The 12,310-nt window shown below is 35.7% G+C and overlaps 1 protein-coding gene across 1 annotated transcript in view; it reads right to left on the reverse strand.

Moving 5' to 3' along the window:
* LOC123876012 (putative phosphatidate phosphatase) overlaps positions 1 to 12,310 on the reverse strand; it is a 116,469-nt gene that overhangs the window by 77,044 nt on the left and 27,115 nt on the right. The window contains exon 2 of the mRNA XM_045922152.1: positions 3,485 to 3,636. Coding sequence (XP_045778108.1) covers positions 3,485 to 3,636 — 152 coding nt within the window. The remainder of the gene's footprint in view (positions 1 to 3,484; positions 3,637 to 12,310) is intronic.

The raw sequence follows: 12,310 nt of genomic DNA on the forward strand, positions 1-12,310 counted from the left end.
CGCTTGTAAATAGAGGGAATGACATTGAAATGTAACAGAACAGCAAGAGAAAAATGTAATACATATATGTAACGACACGAGATCATTGTCATACGTAATACGTATCTTCTAAACAAACAACAACAAAACCACAGATAATAGATACTAACCATCTCCATATTAGAAATGAAATATAGTTCCTAATACATGGAAAAGAAAGTAATATAAATAGATCTATATCTATAATAAATGAATATGTAAAAGGAAAAAGACTTATTGACTGATTCTATCAGCGCACAGCTTAAACTACTGGACGGATCGGGCTGTTTGGCATGCAGATAGCTATTAGTATGACGTAGACATCCGCTAAGAATAGATTGTTGAAAATTCAACCCCTAAATTAGGTAAAATAGGGGTTTGAAATACATGTAGTCCACGCGGACGAAGTCGTGCACATAAGCTAATTATGTAATACGTATCATCTAGACAAAACCACAGACAATACCAAGTATCAAGACCAACCATGTTAATATTAGGAATCATGTTTCAAAAATATTGTTCCTAATATTATTATGAGCATGGTAATAAAATAAATCTGAAATATAAATAAACGATTTAGTCGACAAATCGGCCCCTTAGGATTACACAGCTAAGCACTCTCAAAATAACTGAGCCAATAATATTTTCATATCAGGCTGACTGGCTGCAATAAATTATCATTTAATATCGTTGAAACAATTCGAACAAGTTTATTAGAGTCAGAAACTAAATCAGAATTCCTAAAATTGTTTTAGGTTATATAATATCTATTAAGTGATTATATTGATATGTAGATTTTGTCATTTTATTATAGGTACGACTCGCTTCGTTTTTACTACGAGAAATCTCAGAGTAACTGTAACCTAAGTATGTATTGTTAGAAACTTAAATAAAATTCGATTGGGTACTTTTGAAATTAAAACTTTGAAATAATTTTCAAATAGACGAACATATTCGGCTTTTATGTTCCCCTATATTAGCTACTTGATGACTAACAAAATTTTGGTGACAACGATCATTTTGTTTTTTTTTAATGTGTAATACTTAAAACAATATCTCTACAGAATTATCTTATCAAACTTAGGTAGTATTTAAATAAAGAAGATAATATCGTACTAAATACCATATGGGATCTGACTGTAAACCTTGGTATTCAACACGAGTGTTTTAACCGGTAAATAATGATCGAATCAAAGACGGTAGGCGCTGATTGTGATACGGATAAAACGCTATAAAGGCTATTTTATTAACTAACTAGCTGATGCCCGCAGCTTGGTCAGATCCCCTGCAGCATCAGTTCCTCTATCGATTAAAAAAGAAATGACGCAAATCGGTTCAGAAAACTCGGAGATTTCGGTGTACATAGGTAGAAAAACACAACTCCCTTTTTGAAAGTCGGTTAAAAAAGTAGCCTATGTCAATTCTCTACTTGTCTGTGAAAATCCCGTCAAAATCGGTTCAGCCGTTCCCAAGATTAGCCTTTTCAAACAGACAGACAGACAAAAATTTTAAAAACGTGTGATTCAGTTATAGTATCGTTCAAATAACCATATAACCTTAATATGCGGTAGTTATTTCGAAATTACAGACAGACACTCCAATTTTATTTATTAGTTTTATTAGTATAGATAACAGGCAATCGTAGTAGGTCTAACGGTATTAGTAAGTCCGCTTTCTTCTTTCTAATCAAATGTTGATTGCTTCGATGAAAGAGATTTCAATTTTGTAAACAATAACTTTTAGATTAAAAAGTATAGATCCATACTAATATTATAAATGCGAAAGTGTGTCTGTCTGTCTGTCTGTCTGTCTGTCTGTCTGTCTGCTAAGTTTTCACGGCCCAACCGCTGAACCGATTTTAATGAAATTTGGTACAGACTTGGAATACATTCCGGGAAGGACATAGGCTACTTTTTATCCCAGAAAATCAAAGAGTTCCCATGGGATCTAAAAAAATCGAAATCCACGCGGGCGAAGCTGCGGGCATCCCCTAGTAGACAATAAAAATCAAATTTAGGACATTGAGGCATGACATCCATAAATTCCATACAAATTAAGCGAAACTATAATTGAAAGAAGTTTATGAAAGTTATTTTATTTAAGACGCAATGGGAGAGCTTTGATATTTATTTATAAATAATAATTAATAAACGGAATATCACTGAAGGTGAGGTGTTTTCACAAACAAGAAGTGGTGCTTATACCTACCCAATTTAGTTATTATATACAGTATTCTTTATATTAAACTAAATGTGCTAACTATTATTAATATTAGTTTAGAATTTATGTTTAGTCCTTAACAGAATTAGCTTCGATATTGTAAATCTTATACCTTACTTGATTTTATTGATTAATTTGTAGTAGAAGACAATGATAAATGGCTCAATCAATTTGAATAATATGAATGGAAATTGACTAAGCTAAGATTGTATACCTATCTAATTATAGAGAAGTTAGAAACTTAGGTGTAATATTATCCACTAGTTTAAATTGAGCTCATGAGGAGGTTAAGAGGGCTCTCTCCGTCACTCGTTTCATACAATCGTAGTTCCAATTTCATTTGAATATTAAGCAACCAAAGTCCATGATATTTTACAGACATATTCTAGAAACTAATATCTGTGTCTGTGGTTTTCCAGATTTCTGTTAAAATATTCGGTTTCAAAGTTACGCGGTCTTAAAAATTTTCATACAAATCTTTGAGCCCCTGTAATTTTTAAACTACATATTTTTAGGAAAATCTAAAACACCACAGACACAGATATTAGTTTCTAGAATATGTCTGCAAAATTTCATGGACTTTGGTTGCTTAATATTCAAATGAAATTGGAACTACGATTGTATGAAACGAGTGACGGAGAGAGCCCTGTTAACGACTGGTCGTCACTTTATAGTGTAGTTGACATTTATTGACAACTTTTACGAAATGTGCTACTCAAGTAAATAAATTCTTGAACGTTTTCAGCCCACGCGTGAACAGCAAATGTATACAAAAGGTTAGAGCCATTAGTTGATAAGCGATAGGTGACAACTAATGGTTAGCGCACTCTGTAATCTTGGACCAAACTCGTCCAGCGGCAAATCAGTTTATTCCAGCGCTTCGTCTGCTTGATGCATGTTGGCTTTGATCCTCAAGTCCTGTAGTCTATGATTAGGACTATGAAGCCAACTGTAACTCAGTACTGGCAGAGTGAACTAGAGTGAGAACTCTCGGTTTGATCCGAAATCAGCAATTATAAGTCAAATATTAGTCTATTGTGACGTAAAATCTATATTAGGGCTGGCTACCTACGCGAAAATGTATTAATTAACATTCGATGCCTGCCAGTAACGTCGAAGCTTCGTCGTTTTGTTAGAAGTTCCCTAACTGTCGCTGTCGTGAACTGTGGTAGTGGGTCGGCGATGGATGGATGGATGGATGGATGAATAGATGGATGGATGGGTTGTGATGATAGAAGAGACTTACCGTGAATACAGGGAGGCCGATGCCAATGATGTAGAGCATCAAGTTGGTGACAGTGGATTCTTTGTAGGGGTGCTTGAGAGACTCATCGTCACAGAAGAAGCCGCGCTTGTACGGCGTCCCCCACAGGTAATACACTAGGATTAGGAAGCCAACTGTAACAATAGAAAGGTCTGATTAATTTAACAGTAGGTAGGTACATAGCTGTGGAATCAACCCCTCATATCATTAGATTATATTGGCTTTGATACACTGAGCGTGTCTTGAACGTAGGGTTGTTCAAGGGGTGGACCAACAAATTCACGATGAAAGGCCGGCATCGCATTGACGGTTCCTCTGGTGCTGCAAATGTTCATGCTGCGTGGCAGTATTTGTTGGAACTGGCTGTAAACTAAATTGTTTATATTTAAACTTATTCTTATTCTTTTTCTAAAAAATTTTTGTTTTACGTTCGATGACTTTTTATCTCACTTCAAATATATATCTCAAACAGGACGTCCAAGCTTTTCTTTTTACTGATATTTTTCCTATAAATTCAAAATATCCCAACACGTTATCAGCACGAAGCTCTTGGAAAAAATCATAAGTGGAAAAGTGGTGTTAATTGTCCAGTATTGCTATATTTGTTGCGAACAAGGAAAATCATATTTAGATATTTTTCTTTCCAAATGTCGCAAGCAAGCGGAGATATAAGTGGCCAAAGGAATGAAATCCAAACCAAATGAAGTCACGGATTCGATCACAGCACTTACTGCAAATTTTTCAAATAAGGATGTTTGGTGATTCTGTCCTTCATGCTTCGCCCTGTGGTGGACTGTACATAGTTGATGGTACTGTTAATATTCCACCTAAGATGAATAGTGAAAATATTGCGTACGAGGTGCACCCTGACTGTCTGAGCAAGTATCAGCTCTGGCATTAACGGTTAGGACACTTATGTCGCATAGGCATGAATCAATTGAAGAATCATCAGGTAGGAGTAGATTTTAGTTAGTTTTTTATTTTTTTGTTGCTGTGTGTTGATATGTTATGTTAAGTTTTTTTTGTAAGACAATTTAGTTTAAAGGGGGATGTTGGAACTGGCTGTAAACTAAATTGTTTATATTTAAACTTATTCTTATTCTTTTTCTAAAAATTTTTTGTTTTACGTTCGATGACTTTTTATCTCACTTCAAATATATATCTCAAACAGGACGTCCAAGCTTTTCTTTTTACTGATATTTTTCCTATAAATTCAAAATATCCCAACAGTATTCACTTAAAATCAGGTTCTCGTTTGCTCGCTATTTTTCTTTAAAAAAAAAACAGTAGGTAGCATTGTGTTCGAAATAGGTATCCGGGTTTTCAATTTATAATCTAAGAATTAGCCAGGCATGCGTTGTCATGTAACATTGTATGAACGACCTGCGTCCCACCTAGATAGTTTAACTTGATGGTACTGTGTCAAAAATCTTCACACACCAACAACAACTGTACAAAGTTTCATCAAATATACAGATGATATGAACGATAAACTAAAGGTCTTAGAGTCCAGCAATATCCTGCTAAGAAAAAATGTGTCAGACATATTGTAGGGTACGTAACTGCAAATATTATTTTCTGTGATTATATTTTTATACCTGTCCATCAGATTTTGAACTGAAAAAAGGTGAAATCAGAGGACAGGGTTTTTTTATACGAAGAAAAACCTACTTGTAGTCAAGCAAAAGTGTTCCTTGTATTATAGCTAATTTCTAAATTCGAAACCGAAACAAAATTGACAATAAGACTTATCAGGCAAAAATAAAGCGCTACTAATTTGAAAAGCAAATAAAATCTAACGGAAATAACGAGCAACAAGTAGGAATTTAAATTTTTTCAAATGACCTCGAATGCGGTTTGCACTGCATTATTAAAGCGCATTTCTAATATTCAATTACTCCATTTTGTTTTCAAACATATGAATTGTACATGTCAAACATTGACATTCATCCCACTCGAAGGTCTTGAAAAAAAAATCACATTAAAGTGCATGAAGTCCGCCATTTTGATTTTTTAAGAATTTATTTTATGAACCCAATATACACTCGCACTTTCGAGATGAATATCATTTAACAAAATCGATTGAGCCGTTAGTAGTTACGAGCGGACATACATACATACAGGTCTAACACATAACCATCTTTTAGAGATTGAAACCCTGTAAAAAATCAAAAGAAACAAGTTATTCTGTCTCTAAAAAACTTTGACGAAAGATAAACTACTAAAAGAAGTGAAGAAAATATAGTTAAAAATCTAATATACAACCATAATAAATCACGTCTATAAAGATAGTTCTATATTTGGAAGAAACGATTAAAATCAACTGCAAGCCATCAGAGGGGAATTTAAATTGGTGTGGACTGATCCCATTATTACGGAATTAACTATTGTTTCGATTGTTCCTTCTCCAAACACTTCGGGGGACAGACAAAAAACATCAGGTACTGGATGCGTCGCTACAGAATTAGGTACACTAGAGTCGGCTTGATTTTTATTTCGATACTAGCTGATGCCCGCAGCTTCGCCCGCGTGAATTGAGGAGTTGGAATCCCAAATTTTTTATGAAACAATGTCCCAAAGTTCCTCTATCGATTAAAAAAGAAATGAAGCGAATCGGTTCAGAAATCTCGGAGATTTCGGTGTATATAGGTAGAAAAACACAACTCCCTTTTTAAAGTCGGTTAAAAAAGTTGCCTATGTTACTCCCTGGTCAATCTTCTACTTGTCTGTGAAAATCCCGTCAAAATCGGTTCAGCCGTTCCGAACATTAGCCTTTTCAAACAGACAGACTGACAGACAGACAGACAGACAACATTTTTTAAAACGTGTGATTCAGTTATGGTATCGTTCAAATAACCCTATGAGCTTAATATGAGGTTATTTGGATATTACAGACAGACACTCCAATTTTATTTATTAGTATAGACAAGTAAGCCTGTCAAAGTCAAAGTCAAATCATTTATTCAAAGCTAGCTAATGCCTACGACTCGTCCACGTGGATCAAGGTTTTCAAAAACCCCGTGGAAACTCTTTGTTTTTCCGGGATAAAAAATAGCCCACGTCACTCTCTAGCGCCGGCGTGATTCGTTTACTCAGTGTCTATCGCTGAATGACAGCCGCCGAGCTTATTTGACATTTGTTGGTTCTACATTGCTGCTTCATTGAGTGATATTAATAAAAAATTTCGTTTAAAACCTTCAATGGATTAAAAATGAATAACTAATGAGCTCGGGGCTATCATTCAGTATCAGTACTGTCTGTTGTAGGATAATATGATAGAATCTGGATCAGATCTAGAGTTACACTTGATTAGCTGGAAATTTCACAAGTAATGTACCTACATTTCAAGTTGAAATTATTACATGTATTGTATATACCACTTCCAGTGAACTATACAAGACCATAGCTCGTAAGGCAATCCCCTTTGTTATTGATGCCGGTTAAAAATAACAAACACAACATTATCGTTAGGAGTTAGGACGAGCGATGTCGATGGGTGGAGGGCTGATACTTTTACAGTAAGCTGTTAATAGCTAGTTATTGAATACTAGCTGATGCCCGCAGCTTCGCCCGCGTGGATTGGTCAGATCCCCTGCAGCATCAGGATTGAGGAGTTGGACTCCAAATTTTTTATGAAACAATGTCGCAAAGTTCCTCTATCGATTAAAAAAGAAATGACGCAAATCGGTTCAGAAATCTCGGAGATTTCGGTGTACATAGGTAGAAAAACACAACTCCCTTTTTGAAAGTCGGTTAAAAAAGTAGCCTATGTTACTCCCTGGTCAATCCTCTACTTGTCTGTGAAAATCCCGTCAAAATCGGTTCAGCCGTTCCCAAGATTAGCCTTTTCAAACAGACAGACAGACAGACAGACAGACAGACAGACAGACAGACAGACAGACAGACAAAAATTTTAAAAACGTGTGATTCGGTTATAGTATCGTTCAAATAACCATATGACCTTAATATGCGGTAGTTATTTCGAAATTACAGACAGACACTCCAATTTTATTTATTAGTATATAGATTGGTTTCACTGTCGCCGAAAAAAGGACTTATGGCTACCATAACAATCATTAGAAGCACGTACCTACCTACTATACTATACCAATATAGGGACAAACAAAAGCTTTATCCATACTTAATATTATAAATGCGAAAGTGTGTCTGTCTGTCTGTCTGTCTGTCTATCTGTCTGTCTGTCTGTCTGTCTGCTACGTTTTCACGGCCCAACCGCTGAACCGATTTTAATGAAATTTGGTACAAACTTGGGCTAAATCTTGGGGAAGGACATAGGATACTTTTTATCCCGGAAAATCAAAGAGTTCCTACGGGATTTAAAAAAAACCGAAATCCACGCGGGCGAAGCCGCGGGCATCCTCTAGTTCTTTATATCTATGGTTTATAAACTTCTATAACATTATAAAAGGTAAAGTTTGTATATGTATATATCACCGTGAAATTATATATACCGTTAGATTATAATCTAACAGATCAATCTCGTGAGATTGTAAACTGTCGAAAGATGAACCTCTCTATTGTGAGATTTATAATGTCGCAGCGAAATGGCATAAACTGAGCGACGTTAACAGGGCTCTCTCCGTCACTCGTTTCCACTCGTTTCATACAATCGTAGTTCCAATTTCATTTGAATATTAAGCAACCAAAGTCCATGAAATTTTGCAGACATATTCTAGAAACTAATATCTGTGTCTGTGGTGTTTTAGATTTTTCTAAAAATATGTAGTTTTAAAATAACAGGGTTCAAAGATTTGTATGAAAATTTTTAAGACCGCGTAACTTTGAAACCGAATATTTTAACAGAAATCTGGAAAACCACAAACATAGATATTAGTTTCTAGAATATGTCTGCAAAATTTCATGGACTTTGGTTGCTTAATATTCAAATGAAATGGGAACTACGATTGTATGAAACGAGTGACGGAGAGAGCCCTCTTAAACGACAACCCAATTAGACCATTTCACTAAATAAATCTGGTGATAGAGATCATAAAATACGTAGCATAATTTAGTGAACTGTGCCTGTTGTCGTTAGGTGGTAGGTAGGTAATATGAAAATGAAAATGAAAAATGTTTATTTACCGAAATCAAAATCTTTTACAATTTTTCTGTGTTTGGTGGTACCCACACTAGGTAATCCGGTATCTTGGGTACCTAATAATATTATCATACCATCCTTACTCTGTGCCCTGTGGCTGTGTTATTTAAAATTCAATTTCAATTTTTTTTATTCAATTAGACTTTTACAAGTTCTTTCAAATCGTCAAAAGTATCTGCCACTGGTTCGGAATGCCTTTCCTACCGAGAAGAACCAGCAAGAAACTTGGCGGTTGCTCTATTCAAATTACCACAGACTCGTCTGCCGGTGTATACGTAACCTTAGGTACATAAAGCCCATGAATCATAGAGTCGCCTACGAATTGGGACAACGACCTCTTACATCACGCGAGATAAATTACACGGTGTGGTCTAATCTACCTACACATTTCGACAACCGCGTCGCTAATGTGGTTTTATATAGGAGCTCACTGAAACTCTATAAAGAGAAGTGTTCTGCAGAGTTTTTCGCACATGGATCCGTGTCATGCAGCAAGTTATTTTAATGTAATCGACCAGTACGGCTAGCATGGGCAGCAGCTGTAGTCAGGTTTTAAGGTTCCGTACCAGAAGGTTACAAACGGAGCCTTATCAATGTAATGTCTGTCTGTTTGTTCGCGTGTCACAGGTCTCTAGCTTGTAGACCCTAAACCTATTTTGAACTAATTATTTTACCATAGTAAGTAGGTATCTCAATTTTGAATTGATTTCACGTTTTAATTGGACATTTTTCAAAACTTACGTTCAGTTAAAAATTCAACTCCATCTAATAGCCATACAATGAAAATGACGATTAATTCGTTTCTAAGTGTATTTAATGTTTTCTTCATTTCAAAGTTAGAAGCTCTTTGATGTTTATAACTTTAAAGCTTTCCTCTAAAACTGAAACAGAGCAAAATTAACTTCCGATGATACAATTCATACATGGACGAGGAATTATAATAAATCAAGGTTTATTAAGGAAGGGTTTGCTCATTATGAGTTTGATCTGAATTTGTTATGCCGTTTGGGCTTACATGCCGGAAATAGAAGAAATAATTATTCGTCCGCGACTTCGTTTGCTTGGATTTAGGTTTTTTAAATATCCCGTGGGAACTCTTTGATTTCCCGGGATTAAAAGTTGCCTTTGTCAGTTTCCAGGATGCAAGCTATCTCTGAAAATCTAGCGGACAGACAGACACACTTTAGTACTTATAATATAAGTATGGAAGTATGGATTTCCTGCCGAGACCGTACGTCCATCAATTGAAACGACGACAGCATACTTTTTAAGGGATCAACGAAAGATGACTACAAACCTATCACGATTAAAAGTTGTATTATCATAAAAAGGCAACAAGCTGCGTTATCGAATTATTAAAAACCCATAACCCCTAAACGTAGATCGATAGAAATCACTATACAAACATTCCTTATCAACAACTTAGACAAGGAATTTATAACTTGAAAGGTGTAAAAGCTGATAAAGCTTGCTGATAACGCTAGATTTAAGACCACAACAAACACGAACGTATACTATAGTAGGAGCTTCGAGAAACCACCTTAGTTCAATTAATATAAGATTCAAAATCCAATGGCAGATTTGATAGATAGGCTAGGCATATTGTGTAATGCTTAAATTTCAGAAGTTGCCAAAGTAAGGTCAACGACTCTACATAGATTTGTATGAAAATATTATTACGGTAGGTACCTACATAAGCTACCATAAAACCACACAAACCGGTAAAGCGTGTTTGGGATGGGTTCAGGGTACCTATTATATTTTTAGGGTTCCGTACCCGAAGAGTTCCAACGGGACCCTATTATAAAGCCTCTACTGTCCATCCGTCCGTCCGTACGTCAGTGGGCTGTATCTCGTGAACCGTAATAGGTCGTGAGTTGAATTTTTGTAGAATGTGTACAAAAATAAGTGTTATTTTCTACGATGGTACGGAACCCTTCGTGTGCGAGTATGAGTCGTACTTGACCGATTTTTTCTTTTTATTGCTGACAGGTTTTCGCTGACTCTTGAAAAAGGTAGTGGGCGAAAATAACGTCATTTATAATAAATAATAATGTGTGACAATGGACGAAGCTTTTGTTTTTTTTTCCGAAACATGATTGCGTGGGTCGCACCTCGCATTTAAAATGTTAACTGAATAATAATGGCTTAGGCACACACAACGATGTAGTGAGTACACCACATGAGTAGATATGCTTCCACGATCTGTGTTTCCTACCAATTACAATCCGAGTATCTTTAAAAGAATTGGCATCTTCTAGGTAAACGCGTACCATTTTAGAAACACATCACCCCTTTCCAGCAGGCGTGATTATGGTCAAGCGTGGTGCCTATAATGAATTTTTAAAAAAAGTAGAGAGAATGTCCGAAAACCGTCTTGAACATCCGCGATTGGTTGCTAATAGCGGGTGCATGAGATTGGTTGAGTGATGAGTCGCTTCACTCCGCTTTTTTAACCCCCGACCCAAAAAGAGGGGTGTTATAAGTTTGACGTGTGTATCTGTGTATCTGTGTGTCTGTGTATCTGTGTATCTGTGTATCTGTGTATCTGTGTATCTGTGTATCTGGCTGTGGCATCGTAGCGCCTAAACGAATGAACCGATTTTAATTTAGTTTTTTTTGTTTGAAAGGTGGCTAGATCGCGAGTGTTCTTAGCTATAATCTAAAAAAATTGGTTCAGCCGTTTAAGAGTTATCAGCTCTTTTCTAGTTTTCTTGTAGAAAAGAAGGTTAGATAACCGTTAGGTTCATAATATTATGTCAATTGACAAATGTCAAGCTGTCAAGATGGACGTTGCCTAAATACATAATTATTTATTTGAAAATGATGTTTTGGAAAACTCAAATACTTTGGATCGTCGGGGGTGTTATAAATTTTTAATTTACACTTGTGGTTATTTGGCACGTTTGGCACCCAGTATATTATATATTATACCTTTATAATGCGGCTCTTAGAACTTGTACGAAAATTTTAATAGGTAAATACCAAAGTATGAACCTATGAAAGTATCTACAGTACAACGCTTCGATGCTACAGTCTAACACTGGAATTCATAGTCAAGATCGGGGCTTCTTTAGGGCATAAAGGTTGAATATGGCACATGTCGTCTGAATGGTCCCCTAGAAAAGCCCCTATCTTGACTATGAGTTCTAGTGTAAATGCCTCAATGCGGTCCATCGAATTAAGTCAAACGCGTGTACTTGCGCGTTTAGTTGATTTCCTGCCGAGTAGTTATAGATGTCGCCTTTGTCGCGCTTTGACCTTTGCGTGTGTCTAAAGCCTTACCTAATACTAAGAATACCTAGTACCTAGGTAGTTCTACCTACTTAACTGCATAATTTATTTCAAATTTATTTTATGGAATAGCAGATTCTGGTTTATAATGTTATGTTAAGCATGAAAATAAAATACCAACCTCATGCTGGCATATATTGATAAGGACAATGTTATTAACGACAAAATAACGGAGACCCCCATGAAATATCGTCGCTCTATTCATAATAACACCACCTGTGTTTAATTAAGAGTATTTACATAATTATTAATTATGGATAGGTATATACAAGTATCACCAACTCATTGCTAGCGTACTAATGAATATTGTTATTTTTTAATGAAAATTGCTACTTAATAAAAACTTGAAGTGACATAGTCTACTTTTGTCCCGAAAAACCCTTTTAATTTAACAT

Source organism: Maniola jurtina, chromosome 20, assembly GCF_905333055.1.
Source record: "Maniola jurtina chromosome 20, ilManJurt1.1, whole genome shotgun sequence".
In the NCBI taxonomy this organism is placed as follows: domain Eukaryota; kingdom Metazoa; phylum Arthropoda; class Insecta; order Lepidoptera; family Nymphalidae; genus Maniola; species Maniola jurtina.